Raw genomic sequence first — 20,495 nt, forward strand, 5'->3', positions numbered from 1 at the left:
CTCTATAGCAACCTCTAGGTACTGTAAGTCTGTGATTAGATCTGAGCTTTTCTCTGAGCTAACGAGCTCACTTCCTCCAACTCTCTGATCATCATGGTGGCATCCTGGCTGGAACCTCTTTTGATTTCTTTGTTCTTTTGAGTCAGGTTGACCAAAACTGGATGCTGTATTCCAGGCATGGCCGAACAAGTGCCAAGCCAAATGAGTTAATTACATCTTTGATCTGCTGATTATACTCTTGTCTTTACCTTCCATGCTGCCAGGGCATACCTCTGGCTCAGGGTCAACTTGCTGCCCACCAGGACTCCTGGGTCTGTTTCATCAGACCCAGACAGATCCCAGCCTGTACTGCTGCTTAGCATTGTTCCATTCCAGATAACTTTATCGTTGTTAAACCTTGTAACTCCTTTCACCTTTTCAAAGTTATTCAGATTCCTTTTATTTTATTATTAATTTCAGCTTCCCTCATTTTCTTGCTTAGATTTATGCATCCTGTAAATGTCCTGAAGTCATTGTCATCAGTGTTGTTTTAAGAGGGAGATCAACACCTTGGTAGGTTTCAAGACAAGTCAGATCAAATTAAACTCTGGCTCACATTTTTGCTTAAAGCAGTCCCGTCTAAGTTAGGATCCCTTATAATTCACTAAGTAAATGCAATTCCTAGTCTAACTAAGTTTTTTTTGTGCTTTTACAGCTGACCTTGCTCAGGGAGGCAGTCTGTGATGTAATAATCTCAGCTGAGGAAGGCCAAAGTGGAACACTGAGACCCTGATTTAGATTGCACTTATTCTCTTCTGAGATTCACTATAAAAAGAAGTGTGGCATCCTCTGTTTATGGTTCTGAAGCCTTTTGAAGTTTGAATGAGGACAAATGCAAGCACATAATCTCCACTGGGTAGCCTGTACTTCACACCTACTTCCCATTTTCAAACTTTACCTCCTTGCTTAGGCTTTTCTCACCTAGAAAAGATGTTGGCTGGTGGAATGAAGTCAGAATGTTTGTGGTGGTTTTTATGGTGCCTCTGAGAACCTGAATTGTTGGTCCTGAAGGAATGGCATTATCAGAAAAGCACTGAAGAGAAATATATCCCAGTCAGACCCTGCTATGCAGAGAACTGGGAACCAGCAGTACTCCTGCATTCCCATGACTCCATATCTATGTTCCAGACATGCATCTTTGCTTTCTGCCCTCTACTCATACACTTGAGCTACAGGAAGCCCATAGATCTCAAGTGGGAACATCACAAAATGTCCTGGTAGGGTTAAAGGATGGAATAAACAGAACTGCCACTCAGCTCTCATCTTTTGAAAACCTTCCCTTTATTATTCACATTTTATTCTTCTAATCCTTGAAATTAAAACACTCTTGATCATACAAAAGGTACATTCTCTGCATTTATGCATCCTCTTAAAATCTTAAGAATAATACACAAAAATGTTCAATATATTAAATAGTAAAAAAATTAATAGCATTTTTACTCTATATGGAAGGTGGTTTGTTTATTCTTCTACGTTGAAGGATATTGCTGTATTCCAAACATATTATTCATCCAACAACTGGAGAATATAAAATCCTACCATCTTTATGCAGCAAGTGGTATTTTAAGTCATGACATTCCCTTCTTTCATGAGAAAATGTAAAACTGAGTGAAAACAGAACAGTTAAGGGATGCTGGTTTTCAAGATATAGTATTTAGCTATAGAAAGCCAAAGTCAAACATCAGTGGTATCAATGAATGACATTGATACAGTTTATCAATTGTAGTTTACAAACAGTCCCATTTAATTGTGATCAGGTTCAGCGTGTAAAATATTAAACATCTCATATGTTTATGAAATCATTCACATACATCCCAGTGTGCTCAAAGGCATCTTTACCTGAAAGCACAGATTTAGAAACCATTATTTGTAACATTCAAAATAGTTAAAATCCTTCTGGTCTTCCTCCTTCCATTAAACTTTGATAAACTTGGAATATATTGGAGCAAATAAATAATGAGATTAATCTCTTGAAACACACACATTTCACAGTCAGTCTGAGACTTACAAAACAGCTGCATCACTTAATGAAATTGCCACCAAATAGACACTATTGTTGTGCACTCGCAAGTCAAAAATATTTACAGTAATGTCATGAAAATTGGAGAATTCAGATGAGTATCTTCAGAAGCTTAACTGCTACTGAATTCTTTCAAATAAAGCTTCATAAAGGGGTGCTGGCTTCCCAAGGCTTTTAACTGTAGTTCTGTGTACTTGCAGAAAACAAAAGTCTTAAAAATTATACTTAAAATATTTTTCTGGCTCTAAAACAGTGAATACTCCCAAACTTAAATGGCTGTTTGATCAGATGCTGATAGATTTTACTATGCTTACAGTTGGCATATATATAGCTGGATTTGCATCACTCTAGTTTTCATCAAATAATAAATATCTATTTTTATAATCTACAACAGAACCTGAAGACAAACCCAGCCAGTGTTTCATCTCAAGATGAACAAAGCTATGCTGTCATTTACAGGGAGCCCTGCATAAGCTGTGCTGTAAGAACTCAGACATGGTCAGCATAAAAAAATTCTTTACGACTATTGGGGTAGAGGGACTTTACCAGAACACTCAGTCCCTTCCAACCTTTCTTATTCCTCAGAATCTTGAATTTTTTGAAGAGCGATGTCAGCTAAGCCAGTCTCACTTTCCAGGGGGCTGTCAGGACGTGGGGCTTGTGCTTCTGGCTCTTTGGTAAGTTCAGTTTCTTCTGTCTGGTCAGTCTGGATCCACAGATTTGGATCCGCTTCTTTGGTAGCATCTGGGCCAGGAGCTGACTGTTCTTCGCTTGTAGAACCAGCCTCTTCTAGTTGTTCTTCATCTACGCAAAAGAGAAAACTCATCATCAGTAAACACAGAACTCATCTGCAAGTGAACCATTTTTTTCCTCTGGAAGAATATAAACACTAAGAAACTGCATCAGTTACAGAAGTGAATAGCTTAAGCAAGCTTAATCAAAAAAGACCTAAGAGTTCTGCTCAAGTCTCTGTAAGATTATTCTGAAACAAACCCTGCACAAAGCTCTCATTAGTTTATCTACAATTTTGCCACAGTTCCTTTTTATACATAAAGGAGCAGAGTAGGACTGTATTTCAACTTCCAATTCAAACATGCTTTACTGACACCATGGTTGGCCTTTCAAAGAAAGGTTCCAGGCTGATTAAATGCAGAATACAGGTGGTCTGTAAGGAAGAAAAAAAGAAGTACTTATGTTATCTTTATCTTTATGTAAGAAGCACTTTTGCACATAACAGATCGAAGAAATTCTTTGCTAATTAACAGTTGACCACAATGAACTCCAGCTGAAATGAGTCATCCCAAATTTTCTAACCTGACTGCACGGAAAAGAATCAGCAATTGCAACTTTAGTTCTCAAATAACTTTTTTTTTAAGAAAAATTTAAGTGTTAAATGACTTTTTGCTCTGATTCTGCTAAGCAGGGGTGGGTTTAGCAATTCTGGAAGGAAAGCGGCCTTGTGGAAAGCCGAAGATATCATCAGAAATTATTAACTGTGGTTTCGTATTTTCCTCTTATGACTGATAACCAGCTGTGAACAATGTCATAACCAGCCACAGCCCTGCTGAAACCTACCATGGTCCCAATAGGCTATGGAAGGAATAGTCTGTTGTCTTATTATCCAGTGCATCCTAACACCTCCAACAGAAAATTATGTAGCGTGAAACTTCTACGTTACTTGGATTAAAAATCTGGATTTTGAAACAGTGCAGTGTAATTCAGAATGCTTTGGCCGTAGAAACCTGTGCAACCTGTGCTAAAACGTAGATACTGGAAAGCATGCAGCACCTCCAAACTGAAGGAGTAGAATTCCAGCAAATGCAATTATGCTGTTATGCCACAACAAAAATATTTCTCTTAACTGTTACAGATTTTAAGGCTTGTTACTGTTGTTCCTTTTGATACAGTTCACGCCACATTAGTGTCAGCAAGGAAACTAAAAAACCTTGCCTTTCTTTTGCTTTTTTTCTTGTTTCCTTTTCTCTTTGGCAGCTTCTAGTTCTTGTTTCTCATGAATTTCCTTCAAGGTCTTGCAGACTTTTTTGTGGGTAAACCAGTGCGTTTTCTGGCAGTTCTGGTCACAGTACATCACCTGAAAGTTACCACAACCATCAATTCATCATGATACATTACAAAAACACACAATACTCTTACATCTTTAGTGCAACAAGTGAAATCTCTACGTGTACTACTTAATGATACTTGTAAGCCATCTGTCAGGCCATACAGTGATTCCAACCTCTATAAAACTCTAGAGGAATAGTTTGTTTAGCTCAACATTGAACATACAGAAATCTTATTCTTTCTTCTCCCTTAAACATACACTCTTGGAAATGCAAGTACTCCCACTTGTGAACTGCAGCCACCTCTCCTAGAAGTAGGTGACACGCATGTTTTCAGTGTAGGCTTAGGTGGAATTCCTCACCAGTCTATACAGTAAGTAGTCAAACATTGAAAATCCTCATCACCTCAATGCCACTAACTTTTGTGATCCGTTATAACAACGTATGGCTCCTTACCATCTTACACACTGAACATCTTTTGTCTGCTCCCTTTTCCCCGCACGTGGTACAGAATTCAGCATCCACAAAACCCACTTGGCCAGTGATGGCTTGTGTAAGCACAGAAAAAGCTGTAGGGTCAGAACCCTGAAAGACAAGGAGGGGCAAAGAGAATAACTTTGTAAAACACAGAAAATGCCACAATTATACAGTATGTTTCAGGTAAAAAAAAGAAGCACTATCACAAAGAGGAGCAACAAAAAGCAATTCAAGCCTCCAAGTGGTCAGCTGTGGTCTCACTAGAGATGCTGTAGCAGCACAGCATTAAACTACAACATATAACTCCAAGTAACACGCATATTTATATACATTTTGTATACAAAGTGACCTTAGTCCTTAGCTCCAGTAGAAAGGAAGATCAAAATGTTCCTTTTTTTATCCCATAAAATGAGTCCCATTTGAAGGCAACTAGCTCTCAGCTTGTGAACACGTGCTTACATTGTGAAGCAGCAGTGGCTGCACAGGATGGCTCCTCATTCTGTAGCTTTGTTCTGAATTAAAGCCAGCAAGTGTAGAGCAATGAAACTAAAATCTGAAGGCGAAGATAACAGCAGTTTTTAATAACTGCATGTTGTGGGATTAGTCGCAAAGTCCATTATAAAGAATGTACCCCTTCCTTAATGGAATGAATACTGACAGTGAAAAAAATGATTTTGGAAGAATGTGTTATTATTGCAGGACTAACAGTGGCACTACCTCAGATGTAAGCGGTGATTCATTTAATGAGTAGTCCCAAGAAACAGCTAAATGATACATTAACTGTGCTGCTTTCAGGTACAACAGACAGCAATTTAAATGCAACAAATATGACACAAAGTGCCTGTCTAAGTCTGTTTATTCAGACAACTGTTATTTTCCTGGACAGGCAAACTCGATAATTTAAAGCGTAAATATTCCCCACTGATGTCACTGCATTTGGACAACAGATTCCCACTCAGTGAAGGGAACAGGCTCTACTTTTAATGCTCTGTTAAGTCCTGAAGATTAATTGCGTAAGTTATAAGTCTGGATCTCCAAATTAAGCATTTAGTCACATTAAAACACAGAAACAAAGCTCAGTAGCTTTGTACCTTCTGAGGTTCACAAATATATCACTGATAGCTTCCCTTCCCTCATCTGAAATAACACCTGAAATACGCACATCACTTTCACCTCTCACTTTTGTGCTGTTTGTTCTTTGTGCCATTCTGCTATGGGAATATCCCACAGCCTTTCTTGCTGTATCTGAATGTCACTGTAATGTGTCTGCTGGGTGAATTAATGTCCTGTTCTTATTACTATAATTAATGCCATTAACGAATACTCAATCCCATTCAAGAACTCAGTGGTCTTTTCAAAGTCACCCACTTGTAGATCCTACACAGCAGGTTGCTGTATATTAGTCTCTGTGCTGACACACAGGTACATCTTTTTAGAAAGGATTTTCATTTAACACTGCTATTCTGCTGTACTCAGTGCACTCAGAGTACAGAACAAATGGTCAGAACCCGGAATTCTCAAGAAAATTATTTGTATATTATCATTTAGATATTATTTACAGTATCCTTCCCATATGTCACATGCAGTAATGTTTAGTATATTTTACTGGTAAACATCAACTAAGGATTATTTTGAAGTAAACAACAAAGGAAGAAAATGTCAGGTTGCCTTGGCTCTAAATAAATTTTCAGAGTGCATCACAGTTTCCAGTTCCTCCTGCTTGTTACTCAGGCTCCGTGCATTACTATAAAGGCACTTCAGCCGGGCTGTCCGTCTCACCACCTTCATAAGTGATCCAGGATCCGCTAGAACAGCGGCATCCCCAGCATCCCCCTGCCCTACTCCCTCCTTTTGCACTCTGCAATCATTGCCCACGGAGTTTGGTACAATCCCTTGAATGCACCGTTCAACCCCAGTAGCCCTTATTTTGCCCCTCACTGGAACAGGCTGCCCAGTGAGGTTGTGGATGCCCCGTCCTTGGAGGTGTTCAAGGCCAGGTTGGACGGGGCCCTGGGCAACCTGATCTAGTAAATATGTATGTTTGGTGGCCCTGCCAGGCAGGGGGGTTGGAACTACATGATCCTTGAGGTCCCTTCCAACCCGGGTAATTCTGTGATTCTGTGATTCTGTAAATAAATCCTTAAACAAAAGTCAGACCAGCAGAAGCATTCAGGGCTATAATGACTGCAGCAACACTGAGATGCCCAGACCGAATCCAGTAATTGTATGTGCTGAAGGTCAAGGGCTTCCAGGAAATTAATTTTTTATTGCATCTCCTTTCCAGTAATGGACAGAAATACAGTGTAACTGAAGGAAGAAAGCAGAAAAGACTGCAAGCTCTTCTAAGAAGAAGAGAGGAAAATGTTTATTCTAAAGCAGCTCTTAATGCATCATGAAGGTCTATGTTTTCACACTGTGTTTATTTTCCTGGCTTAGACAAACAGTAGGGATTGCATTAAGCCTCAGGACATTTTCATTTACTGGAGCCACTTAAGATGGAGGCTATTTTTAACTCACTCAGCATAATCCAAGTATGAGACAAAACTGTGCTTTTTTCCAAGTGTCAGAACATATAAGATCTTGCTCTCAGGGACCAGAAAGAACATATGTTAAAAATATGTTAAAATATAAATATATATATATATATATATATATAGAATTAAAACTCTTGCGTAAGATTGATTATAAATTAATGAAAACTACTGAAGAGTGAGTTAGCAAAGATGAAATGCTGAAGTTAGCCATTTTACTTGTAATTAGGATCTCCTAATTCAGATACACAGCGTACAGTAGATGGCATTGTCTCGTCTCTCCCTCTGATAAAGGGAGCTTCAGAGAACGTCCTTCTATTACCACGTATTACCGATTTTCCCATGTGCACTACAAATAACTGATGTATTAAACTAGGAAATGACTCAATCTGAAATCTATTTAGACTTGGGAGGGGAGTTAGGGAGCAAGTAAAACTGCATTGGAAAAGAAACACTGAATGGACATCCCAGAACAGGAAAAGAAAGTTCTGACACAGAAACAAATCGCCTCAATTTCCATTAACAGCTCAGGCATTTAAGCATTCACTATCAGACAGAAAAGATCCTACTAGGTTGGAATAGTTTAGAGAGTTTTCCTGCGACATGTAAAATAAAACTCCAGCTTGTCAGAAAGTTCAGGGACATCCAAAACCTTTGCTTAATACAAGACACTGAAGAAGCTGAGAGGGAGTAAAGAAAGCTTACTTTAAACTGAATTTACTATGCAAATTATTAGAAAATATTATCTTGATAGAAAAAGCTTACCAGTTCAACAGGAGCAATACTCCTCACAAGCTGCTGGAGCAACGTAGCTTCACAGTAAGGAAATTTCCGGATACTTTCTCGAATCAGCTTCTCTTGGTATACAGGGAAACCATCTTTATCTCTCCCTTTCAAGAGACTAAATTTTTTTAAAGACAAAGTAAGGTAAGAAATCAGACAGTAACTGCTCAGGGACAAGAACAAACACAGCATCCAGTACTTCACCCTCCTCACTCTTTCCTATCCCAAATATAACTAAAAGTATGCTCTGAAATGACTACTTGACTTACAGATCCCATTACCCAATGAAAAAGAACCAGCTATAGGTGGACAAGTAGCAAAGCACTCCCTGTATTTAAAAATGAACATTGTGAAAGTGAGCAGTAAAGAACAGCAATACTTTAACTTAAAATTCTACTTTATTTACATTTAGTACCACGCTGTAGTCCTGATGCTTCTGTATTTATTTGGTTGGCTCTTGCGGTTCACTGATGAACAATTTCATTTCAGAATGTGAAAGCTGACTTTATGATTTATTTTCAGTATCACCTGAAGGTCCACAGAGCTCCAATGTGACCTTTCTAAAGGTCAGGCCGCTTACCTTAAGATCAGGCAGTTTTATAACTCTGACTGTGTTCTGAGGTTCTGTCTACTTGATTTAAGAGCCCAAGTCTCATCTAAAGCCAGTGGGATTTGCAGCTCTCAATTGCTTAAGTGTTTCTGAAGAGAAATCTCACCGTCTCAATGCTAGAGAGCAAAATGGCAAAAGAAGTGTTCCCAGATGATCCATGCTAGACTCTTAAGAAATCCTTTCGTTCAAGACTATCAATCCCCTCTTTTTCTCCACCCATAGAACTCTCTGCTACTTCACAGCGTATGTGGGATTGCCAAGTTGTAACCAGTTTTAGCACAGAGCTGAAACCCAAGGATTGTTTCCTTCGTACCCCAGGAAAGGACAATACCACTGGGAAAAAAAAGAGAGTCGGTGCAACCCTGAAGTGACTAAAGTGGGATTACTTCAAAATCTACTTGGCACAGCCTCTACTAGAGACAGCCCAACTCCTATGATTATTCCAGTTGCCACTTCTGATATCTGTAAAGTTTAGATCAAGTAGGGTTGTAAAGCCAGTTGATAGATACACCCTTCGGACCTTCCTGCAGAAATCCGTACCTTTTGATAAATCCATCCAGTTTATCCTCTCGCTCTTTTAAGAATGTAACACATTTCTGGAAGATGCAACTGATGTAGTGCATTTTCATAGCGAGTACTTCATTCATATCTTTCTGCTTCATGCATTTCTCACAAATGAGATCCAGAACCCTGTAACATTTCTGCAGTGCTTCTACTTCAGCCAATAGAGGGTTCTCTTTTACCAGCAACACAATCTATGAGAAAAAAAAAGTTATCCAATTCAGAGCTAGTGTTTTTTAAACTTACTGCTATTAACGGTTAGATAAGTCTTTCCATCTAAACTTCAGTGGAGTTTTGACTATTCCTCTCCTGCCGTCTTACGCTGCTTTCCCCTTCTCTTGTCAGTGTCTTTATTTAGTATTTTGCAATTCCTGTACATAAAGCGCTCAAAATTAAGACTGGCATTAAAATATCTAAGAAATAGATGCCCTGGTGGCGCAGTGGTAGGAATGCCGCGTTGCAACACCGGAGGCACAGGTTCGAATCCCCCTGTGCCGCAAGTGGTAGAAGTGCCGCTCTGCTACACAGGGGCTCAAATCCCAGGGGTTGGACTCGATGATCTCTAAGGTCCCGCACAAGACTATGATACTATGACTATGATGATGATGAAATAGAGCTACCTGAAGAATTAAAACCATTTTAAAGGAAACATTTAGATAAACTACTATGCACTGCCCTAAGATTTGTTTCCTTTCTGAAAACCTAAATAAATGAGATCTACATGATTTAAGAGGCTTCAGAGAACATAGCAACCTCACACATACTCGGAATGCTTTAGGTAGACTAATAACACACTGTGCTAACCACTTCCAAAAGAGACCGTACTCTCTACTCACTAAATTAGCTGCCAGTTTGTATATGCTGCAGATACTTGGTTGGCAACCACTGACAAATTCCCAGCTTTGGACAGCAGGCCCAAGGAATCTGTCTTTGAAATGAGACATATTGATTTCTCTGAACTACACAGGAGGAAAAATCCTAAAAGAAACCCCAATTTTTTAAGCAGCAAATACACTGGGAAGTAAAAATAAACATCTCTTGCATACGCTGCCAGAAACAGCAACAGCCGTTACTATGGTGAGCCAGTGATTCATGTAGGAAGATACATGCTGGGACAAGCATGGAGAGAACACTGACAATTTGTCAAGGTAGGGAATTGTCTGATGTTTCCATTTCAAGTAAGGGTAGGAAAAAAATAAATCCAGAAAAGAAACCAGTATGTGTTCTTCTGTGTTAAAAATAATCTCTCTGATTAATAGTATTATTCTGAGAGTCTGACTTATACGAACACTGAAATTGCTTCATTTTTGAATCATGTCTAGACATTAGGCCCAATTCTCTGTCAGTCTCAGAAGCATCTGAGTTAGTGGATAATGCTTTTCACCTTAACTGGACTCACTGAAGAACTGAGTGCCTTTTGACATAGAAGTAAAACCAGCGCCCACACCAACAAACACATTCAACTCTACCTTAACAGGATGCATATTTGTAGTAGTAATAATTTTATGGAGCGGCCCAGCTAACTTTACTGGCAGTTTTGGCTCTTTATCTAAGCCTTGCAGTTTAGTATAGTAGTCCAGCCTTTCACGTGGAAAGAAGTTGTTGATGATGGTCACGCAGTCATGCTGACCTAGAAGTACATGAGGAAAAAAATAAATCATGTAACCATCACATGAAAGAGAAAAAAAATGACCTGAAACCAAAGCTAGTATAAGCAACGCAGGTGAGCGTTACGCATGAAGAAGCTAAGCATTATATGATATGCAGTGTTAACAAGCAGGTCTTGTTTTTCTTCTATAAAGTATGTGACTTTTTGGCTTCCAGAAGGAAATGATTTCATGACATTTCATTCTACAAATGCCACCCCCTTCATGCATCTTTCCTCCCTGCTGAGCCAGAGTTAAATAAGTGTTTCTCAAAGTCGTTCACCATATTCACAATCGAGCCATAAGAAAAGTCAGTACACTGACTCTGAGGTACAACTCTCCGAATAGCATCTCATAGGCGTTACAAGCTTTCAAGAGTTTTCTCCACTTTGCAGCCTGAAAAAAATTGTATTGTGACTTCTTACACATTTCAGACAGAGAGCAGTGTATTCATCTGAAGAACAGAACGTGTGGAAAACATCCTAGGGAAAAACAACAGCAAGGATCGTGATGAAATAGGATGAGAAAAGTTGCATCCCCTTCTTGTTTTCTACATCTGACAAAGTGATGGATTACCAGGCTGAAAGGAAAATAGCGTTTAGTTTCTGTACTTCAGGGCTACATTCTTTAAACTGACTGATGTATCTTGGCACTGACTCCCTTTATCAGCAGCAGAAGACACAACCAACCAAATTCCAGCATTTAAAACACTTCAGTGTTTTAGAAGAGACTGTTCTAAGGTAACAGAGCACAGTGTCACACAAATGACAGTGAGGAAGTATCCTCACTTCCCACACAAAAACAGATGACTTAAAGTTGACTGGACAGAGAATAAAAGATAACAGATTCCAATGTTCAGCCTGTCTCAGTGTGTGTGGAGATATTTGCAGTGATGATGCAATGGGTTTTTCAATGAGCTTTCTCAAAAATTGTGTTGGAGTCATCATTACCCATTCACCAAATGATGCAATTCAACAACACATTCAAAACCAATATCTGCTCTCCAAATTCCAAGTATAAGTAATAGAAGTGGACTTTCTTCAACACATTAAGTACATAGTTAAGGATTTGCTGCTTGAAACTCAAGTGAGTGCTGGCCATCTTTATCTCCCAAAAAGAATAAAAGCAGATAGGATCTAAATTGAAGCTGCACTAACTCATTATTACAGGAAGTAAATGTAAATGTCAAGGTAAGCTTCTTCCAGAACACTTAATGGACTTCTGAGAGTTCTCAGATGTTTAAAGAATATGAGAAGGCTGAGATCAAATGAAAATGGATGCTCATTTTTAGTTCCTGGGGGGGGTCATCTGGAAAGCAACAGCTGATTTCTGAAAAAGACGCTGCTTTTTCTGGTTATATTTTATCACACAACTTTGCTGGAAACAGATAGGAAGTGCTATATTTGGGTTATATTTGGGAATGCTAATCCAGGAATCTCCCAGCACTGTGCCAAGGTCGGTAAAGAAGTTAAAAGGAGTTTAGAAGAGAAGAAAAAAGAACCACAGCAACAGAAAGAAGCCTGGCTGCATGTTCTGCCCAGGGTCATGTTGCACACTGCAGTGGCAACACTTGCCTTATTCTAACCAAGCTGAGATCAATAAGTACCAACCTATGTCAGAACAGGTCCTGAGATTTCTCCCTCACACACGCGGAGGGAGAAAAGCAGGGGGTGACTAACCACAAACGTGACCAGTTTCCTCTTACTATTTGACAAGAGATGACAGTGCATAAACATGCACACTTGGAGAGCAGCAGCATTTGTTCTTACAGATACCATCACTTGGGCATCTATTAAACACAAACCGACTGTTAAAAGGATGAGATGTGGAAAAAAAAATAAATGACAAACAATGGAGTTAGTTCAAAACAGGTCATTAAACAACGTTTCTCCAATAAAAAGCACCAAAATCTGACATGTTACTTTAAGGATTTAGGAAAAGACTTTGAGCTTACCCACAAAAGCAGCCATCTGAGCTGCTGTCCTTCCCACAGAATTGACAACATCAGTCTCGGCTCCAGCCTCCAACATCATCCAGGTGATTTCTTTGTTTCCTGCATTTGGGGGGAAGATACGGACAATCAGGCAGGACAAACCACAACTTGTATTTCCTCATGTAAGAGCAAAATTAAACTTTTTATTAAGACCCAATATGTGTAACAGTGAGGAAAAAATAAGAATTTTAAGTACATTAAGAATTAACTATGAGAAATACACATTGTTGCCTTCTTCTTTACAGTCCCAAAGGGTTACATCGAAGTCAATTCACACAGGGTAAAACTCTGCCCTCCGTAACACACATTCAGCTCCCTGTAGAGCTTATGGGAGTCACATGCATACAATTACACTAGCAATCGGTCCCCCTGGATAGCAGTACAGAAGCAAATTCTACTAATCTCGTTTGACAGTTCAACTAAACGTTTGCTATTCTAAGAATAAAAAACTCAGTGCTGTTATGTTGCAGGAGCACAGAGAAGGGAACAGATTGTTCTTTTCTCCTCAGCAGGAACTGGGTGTTCAGACTGGGCTAAATACCAAATAAAATGAAGCTAAAATTTGGTGGGAAGATTATATGACATAATTGGTGCCCTTAGAGGCTATTAAGGACACTTGTCACCACTTGTGCTGGTATGTTTGCTTTAACAGTTGCTGTGCACGTGCTCACTGAGAAGAAAAAGTGAATATAAAAAAAGAAGGGGCCGGCAGATGGAAATTAGTATTTCTGACTTTAAAACAAAGGCTCTGTGTCAGAAGTGCTCAAGTGCCTTTTCCACTCACAGGTAACAGACCTTTAAGTCAACATTAAGAAGCATTAAAACCCAGATTCAAATCACAGCTGGGAGAAAATGATAAAAGCCCTGCAATTTTAATAAAGCTGCAGGCATTTAACAGCCTCTGACAGTTTGTTCCCATCTACTTGCTGCTCTCTGGATATTGCTCAATGCCACAAACCTTTTACCAAAGTTTGAGCAGCATCCTGAGCCAATTGAGGCATCACAGCCCTGTTTTTTTATTTTCCTTGTTTTCTTTTGTATTTACAATGAAAGAAAGCAGAGTTTAAACTCTACCTGGTAACAAACGTTACATCTGATCAAAAAGGAGGTTCTAGGGAAGTAGGTGGCCTAATAGAGCAGATACGTAAAGTAATACAGCATTTCCAATTCTAACTCTTATCTGGAAGGAACGCTGTTTTTATGTAATGCCTTTTCCTCACTTGAGAAAATTACTGTTCTTTGCATCAGGAACACAAGAAAAGCAAGAGGAACATTGCAAAGCTCCACCTGAACTGGGAGAAGATATATATAGCTATAAGAGCCCTAAACAGTTGGGGCTGTTTAGTCTGGGGAAAAGGAGGCTGAGGGGAGACCTTATCACCCACTGTGCTCACAGTGAGAGTGGGTCTGGTCTCTTCTCACTAGTGACAAGTGACAGGACGAGGGGAAATGGCCTCAAGTTGTGCCAGGGTAAGTTTAGATTGGATGTTAGGAAACACTTCTTTACAGAAAGGGTAGTTAAGTACTGGAATAGGCTCCCCAGGGAGGTGGTTGANGATGTTAGGAAACACTTCTTTACAGAAAGGGTAGTTAAGTACTGGAATAGGCTCCCCAGGGAGGTGGTTGAATCGCCATCCCTGGTTGTGTTTAAGAGCCGTTTGGATGTGGTGCTCAGGGATATGATTTAGCAGAGGGTTGTTAGAGTGAGGGTACTATGGTTAGGCTGCGGTTGGACTTGATCTTCAAGGTCTTTTCCAACCTGGGTAATTCTATGATTTATGATATGATTCTAAAGAAGGCAGTGTGGTGCAGCATCCTTTCCAGCATAACAGAATATAATTAAACGGTGAATCCCACTGTGCACAAAAATGATCACCAGAATGAATTTAAGCATGTGACCAAACAGAACTAAGTACAGATATGATACAGGCCTCAAAAAGCTGAACAAAGAAAAATGTTATATGAAAAAGCCAGCAACTCCCCCATTCCACTGTCCTGCTGATCCTCAGCACACTAACATGAGCCATGTAAATAACAGTAAGCCTGAATCATATCAAGGTGTCAGTGCTTTCCTTCTACTTATTAAGTCAAACTGTATACATCAATGTCACAAAATTCAGAGCCAAACTTCACAATAAGTTACCTGAAAGCCCAGCAAACATCAAGGCAGTGTATCCATGTTCATGTTCGTTGCAGTTAACATCAGCTCCATGTCGCAAGAGCAACCTGCACATGTCTACTTTCCCTTTGTACGCCGCATGCATTAAAGGAGTCATGCCATGCTAAAAAGGGGAAGGAAGAAGCACGCAAAAAGAGTTAGTTGTATCTCTTGATTCTACTGCCACTGATAATTTTCACTTGCTCACACATACTAAAAGTCCCTGCCAAAGCACGTGTAGCATTAGGGAGTAAAACAGGTCACCAAATGTTGATGAAGAAACGTGGTTACTGACATGCAGCAGTATTTCCATTCTCCGTAGTGTTTTCTGATGATACTGTTATATATGTGAAACCAGACAAGGCTTAAAGACAGTGAAAACCATTTCCCACAAATCAGACGTTCTCTTTGTAAGTCAGGAGCATTCCAGACAGCCAGTTCTTGTCACAGGAGAAGCTTGTTGCACAAAACCTGTCACACTCCTCAGTGGTTATTTTTTCCCCTGCATTAAATGATCAGTAAAATTAGCAATAGGGTCGGATTGCCTTTGCCATTAGAAAGATTTGTGCTTTCTAAAACCCATGTTGTTTAGTCATGCTTGTTGGTAACTGTTCTGTCCTCTCTCCCACTCACCTGTCCTGGTGGCATTGTGTTTCATGTCCTACACCAGACAGAGCCCTAAATGCCTTTTTAAAGCCATACCTGGCTCTAACTAGATCCTAACAACCACAGGTCTCAATTCTCACCTTTTGATAAATCATACAAAAGGGATTGGGCTGAGCACGGGAGGCCCTGACCTATCAGAACTGCACTAATGTAATTACTGATGCAAAGGTGGGTAAGCCCTAGGGGAAAGTTTCCAAACAGCATCAGGGTAACATGCACGGCTACACTCACATACACCATTACTGCAGCTCCATGATCTCATATAACCTAATAGTTTGAGTCTCAATGTAATTTTATTTCTATAGAACAAAACCTAAAGGTGAGAGAAATTGAGCAAGTTTTAACAATTTTCAGTAAAATTTCATGACTCCCTGCTCTAAATGGCAACATCAAAAAACAAATTTACGGCTGCACTTTATTTCAGTAAGCTGAGATAATTTCACATGCTGCAATATAAGCTGCTATTAAAGAAACGTGAGACATTCAGGGAACAAACTTGTGGCTGTTTTTGTTAGGTTTCATTTGTGGTCCTGTAATGGAAAGAAAAGCATTCTATCTCACTGTGCAGAATACACTGCAAACAGCAACGTTTTAGAGGCCAGTTTGGAGGCATCTGGTTCAGCAAGATACTTGAATTGTAAAAACGCCTCTGACTTAATAGGAATAGCACTAAAAGCTGCTTGTCCAGTGTCCTGGTTTCGGCAAGTATACGACCGGAACTGTCATTCAATGAAAGCCTTTAGAATTTCCAGCCTTAAAGCTTTCGAGTAAGATCATCCTTATCCAATTAAATATGCTGCAAGCTGGATTTGGAAAGCAGTCAATACATACTTGAATGAATAATTCTATCCACAGTTAAGTATGAACTAATTCTAATATGAAATACCGTTTAGTGAGTGCAGATATCTCTCACAGTTATAGTCTTCCTCTTCCTCCTCTGCCATCTTGCTGATTTCACATATGTAACACATCACATTCCTGACAATGGAGTAGCTGCAAAACCCTGCACTGAAGGTAACTAATAGGAGTGGATACACAGCAGGCAAGCTGCTGTTGCAATTCCAGTATTCAGTTCTGTAACTAGCAGAGAGATGTGAACTGTTTGTAAAAGACACGCATTATATTATAGTGAACAGCAGTATTATCAAACTAGGAAACAGAAAGTAATGCTGCCGATGTCACTGGCATACTCTGTACTACGATTCTTAACAACCTTAATGTTATCTTAAGCGTGGAAAAAGTGCGAAGCCTTTTCAGGTCAAACCCCTCTGGAAAGGGGTAGGAAAAGAGCTATGAATATAGTCTGATTACTGGAGGACACATAACTTTAGGTACGATATTTAATAAGTCAAGGTACTAAAGGTACTAAAATCTGACTGAAGGTACTGAAATCTGACTTGGCCCTTGTCTAAACATACACACAGAAAGGACTGTTGACTGTCAGTGATTTTGGATCTAAAAGAAAGTAGACCAGTTGGAATACAAGGCTAGAAACATTCAAACCAGAAGTTAACAAGACACTGTCTTATGCATTAATGTATTTTATTTAATCAACAAGTGAGTTACGTGCATGAAATTAATTGTGTTTGCATGTTTGCTGTAAGAGCAAACAGAAAATTGCTGTAAAACTATGCTCACTCTGTGGACTCTCTCATGTGAAAAGAACTACAAGGAAGGAAATGAATTCCTGGTTCCCAAGTGAATTCTGCTATCCTTTTAGTATCTAAGCATTTGATTGTCCAGGCTCCAATTCCTCACTTCTTAAATTAACAAAAGTGAATAAAAAATAACAGCAGTAATACAGTAATAATGTGGAGTTCAGGATAACAGCGAAGGCAGTGGAGAAAGAAAAGAAGACCTGATGCATTCAGAGCAGTCTCCAGTCGCCACGACCTTGGATAACAGACAAAGCTAATATTTGATTGGTGTTTCATACACTATTTATGTTCAAATATTAGAATATCACATTACAGGCAAAATAACTTGGAACAGAAAAAAAAAAAGTAAAGCTGACATGAAACAACTGCTGGATTGAAAATCCTAAATAAATCTGAACATGCATCATTGCATTTATCACTGCTGGGGAGGCAGGGAGGAAGGAGACTACCAGAAGTCTGTGGCACGAGCTGTTTAAATATACCCAAGGCACATACTGTTTCTTCTTTAACAATATCCTGAGGCATAATTCAGCTATGGTGCCTATTAATAAACCATATCCTCTCAGCAGTAATCCTACATGTTGCACTAATAATGCATCATGGGTGCACTAGTCCAGCAGCTGCACAAATATAAATGCTTTGTAAACTCATAAATTAAAACTCACAAACACATTTATCTCGGGTTCCTAAAGTTTACTGTCAAGCTGAGCATGATTAGTTTGTCAGGAGCTTTTGAAATTCATAACTATTTAAAACTTAATTAAACTGTATTTAAAAACAATCAGCAAATGGATCCGTCAGCAGTACAAAAACTGCTAATAGTATCCCAGGAACATAACCAATATTGTTGACCATTGTAATAATACTGTTGATCATTGTAATAAAGAGATCATTTCCCTGTACTCGGAACTCATGAGATCCCATCATCCTGAATACTTTGTGCAGTTTCAGGCCCTCCACTACAATAAAGGCAGGGACAACTGCAGTGAGGGCAGCACATTATCACCTAGACATGGTAGGAGCCCCCAGGTTGGGGGCTGGAGCATTTGTGAAGGGAGGCTGAGTGAACTGGGTTATGTCAGCTGGAGAGCAGATGGCTCCGTGGGGACATAGAAGCAGCCTGAATCTTCAGTTAAAGTGGTGGGAAGGCAAGAGACAATGAGATTAAGTTCTGAGGTCCTCTCTAGCCTAAACTCACTGGCTGATCCTCTGAAGTGGTAAGGTCAGGAAAAGCACAAAATGATATGAAGTACCTACTCAAGAACAGACACGAGCCATTGGACACTGTTTAAACTTAATGAACTACTCAGGGATCCAACATGCATACAGGACAACTACATTTTTGCCTTCATGTCACATTTTACACTCACATTGCATGCTTTAGAACAACACTGTATAAAGAAAGAAGGGGAAGACGCTCCCACAAGAGTCTTTTCTTCCAGACTTTTCACCCATCTTTATGTCACACTGAAGAATTATGTCTTGTACACAGCTCTCACCTCTGACTCTGCAAAAGACAGCACTTCCCACTTCTGACCTAGTTGTTCATGCTCTCTGTTTAAGGTTCAGCAAAGATGAGGTGCAAACGAGGGATGGGTAAAATGTAAGGACAGGTGCTCTTTATTCACACTACCCGCTGTTCTATAAACAGATGGTCTGCACAGCTTGGTGGGGGGTGACTAGAAGCCAGGCATGCCCCCAATTGTCTTGCTGCAGTGTTCGACTTACCTTATAGACACCAAAGCTCATGTAGTAATTTGAGAGAAAATACACAGCGTGTATTACACAAAGTAACATTAAACTTCCTTTAAAAAAAGCTTAGAGCTCTTCAAAGGTTCATTATTCAGCTGCAGGCTGGAAACTTCAGAGGAGTTCTGACTTCCAGGATTCTGCATTATAAAGTTAGTTAAAACTAGGCAGGCCTTTGGACCTGGTCTATTAATTGCTAAACCCAGTACAATGCTCATACAGTTGTGTCATACCTCATCCAAGCAATTGACATGGACGTTCTTGCTGCCCAGCAGCCTTCCAGCCTCTTCAACATTCCCTTTAATTAAAAAGAGACAGAGAGAAAAGGGGGTGAGAAGAAGAAATCAAGAATCAGGGGGAGAAAACCAGTTCTATCTGAATTAGAATAAAAACCCTTGTAACTAAGCATCAATAAATCCATCACACCTGGTGATGAGGCATGGGAATGAACATCTCTTCAGTACACATCAGACATTCAAACAAACAGAAATTAAGGAATACTGAGTCTCAAACTGGGGAATTTCATTTATTGACAGAGAATTCTGATCAGCCAAGTTAAACTATTTTAACAATGTCCTACTTAATAAAAATAAGGCTGATATCTCCCATTGAACAAAGGGCTTCCTATTTAACTTAAGTGAAAGAAAGCGAAGTTCATTCTGGACATCAGGCTCCAGACCTTTAAGGGTCCCTTCCAACTCCAAGGATTCTACGATTCTACCTACTGTAGGTGTCTCTGTTGATTGCAGGAAGGTTGGACTGGATAACCTTTAAGGGTCCCATCTAACTCAAACTCAAACTGTATGATTCTATAAGGAAAAGCATTTAACATCAGCGATAAGAGCTGCGGGTCACCCCAGAGGAGCACAAGTCCTGTTAATCTGCCTGCAGAGCCATGCTGTACGGCAGCACTACAGGCTGGAGGCCTGGGTTATCCCCAGCAAGACACCTTCTCATCGCACATCAATCAGCCATGTCCGATACACACGGCTCACACCAACACACGCACGACGCGATGTTCCCCAGCACGGCCGGGCCGGGCCGATCCCGCTGGGCGCAGTGAGACGCGGGCCGCCCTTCGCCCGCCGGCCGCGAACAGCCACGGACGGCGCCGCCGAGGCCCACGGCAGCGCGGAGCCCTGGGCGCGGGAGCCGCGAGCAGCAGGCCGGGCTCACCTTTAGCGATCACTGCCAGCAAGTCCTTCTCCTCCGGGCTCAGCTCCCCTTTCCTCGGGGGAGCCATGTCGCTGCCCCAGCCCTCAGGGCAGGCTCGGGGCGGCACCGCCCAGCCCGGCGAGCTCCGCACGGCCCGGCCGCACGTCGAGCCGCAGCCCGCCCCGCCAGGTTCCGGCCCCGGGTCACACTACGCGTGCTGCCGTGCGGGGGGAGCTGCTCCAGCTTCTCCGCTCTGCCCGCATCGCGGCTCGGCGCGGCTGAGCGAGCAGACGGTGTCCCTCTTTCATTCACCCTCTAAGAGCCGAGCATGTTGCTTTCCTATTCGTTTTACCCTTTCTTTCGGCTTTTCTCGCCGCTCTCCCTGC

The 20,495-nt window shown here is 40.5% G+C and overlaps 1 protein-coding gene across 1 annotated transcript; it reads right to left on the reverse strand.

Annotated features, from left to right (window-relative positions):
- Positions 1-1,298: 1,298 nt before the first annotated feature.
- Positions 1,299-20,302, reverse strand: ANKMY2 (ankyrin repeat and MYND domain containing 2). Its single transcript, XM_015853743.2, has 10 exons — positions 20,131-20,302; positions 19,188-19,252; positions 14,867-15,005; positions 12,685-12,783; positions 10,554-10,714; positions 9,064-9,278; positions 7,896-8,031; positions 4,579-4,707; positions 4,010-4,151; positions 1,299-2,863 (listed from the first exon to the last, which is right to left on the reverse strand). Exons 1-10 carry the CDS (start codon positions 20,195-20,197, stop codon positions 2,634-2,636), a joined length of 1,383 nt encoding a protein of 460 aa, XP_015709229.1. The 5' UTR covers positions 20,198-20,302; the 3' UTR covers positions 1,299-2,633.
- Between the last annotated feature and the right edge of the window lie 193 nt (positions 20,303-20,495).

This window comes from Coturnix japonica, chromosome 2 (assembly GCF_001577835.2).
Source record: "Coturnix japonica isolate 7356 chromosome 2, Coturnix japonica 2.1, whole genome shotgun sequence".
Lineage (NCBI taxonomy): Eukaryota > Metazoa > Chordata > Aves > Galliformes > Phasianidae > Coturnix > Coturnix japonica.

What these genes read in the sequence shown, in the direction of transcription:
- ANKMY2 (XM_015853743.2), bottom strand. Translation starts at nt 20,197, where the DNA reads ATGGCTCCCCCGAGGAAAGGGGAGCTGAGCCCGGAGGAGAAGGACTTG. An exon ending in CAAATATGCATCCTGTTAAG is followed by an intron (nt 9,279 to 10,553) that starts GTAGAGTTGAAT and finishes TTTTTCTCATAG; the next exon opens with ATTGTGTTGCTGGTAAAAGA. An exon ending in GTATTGCTCCTGTTGAACTG is followed by an intron (nt 4,708 to 7,895) that starts GTAAGCTTTTTC and finishes CTTGTCTTTCAG; the next exon opens with GGTTCTGACCCTACAGCTTT.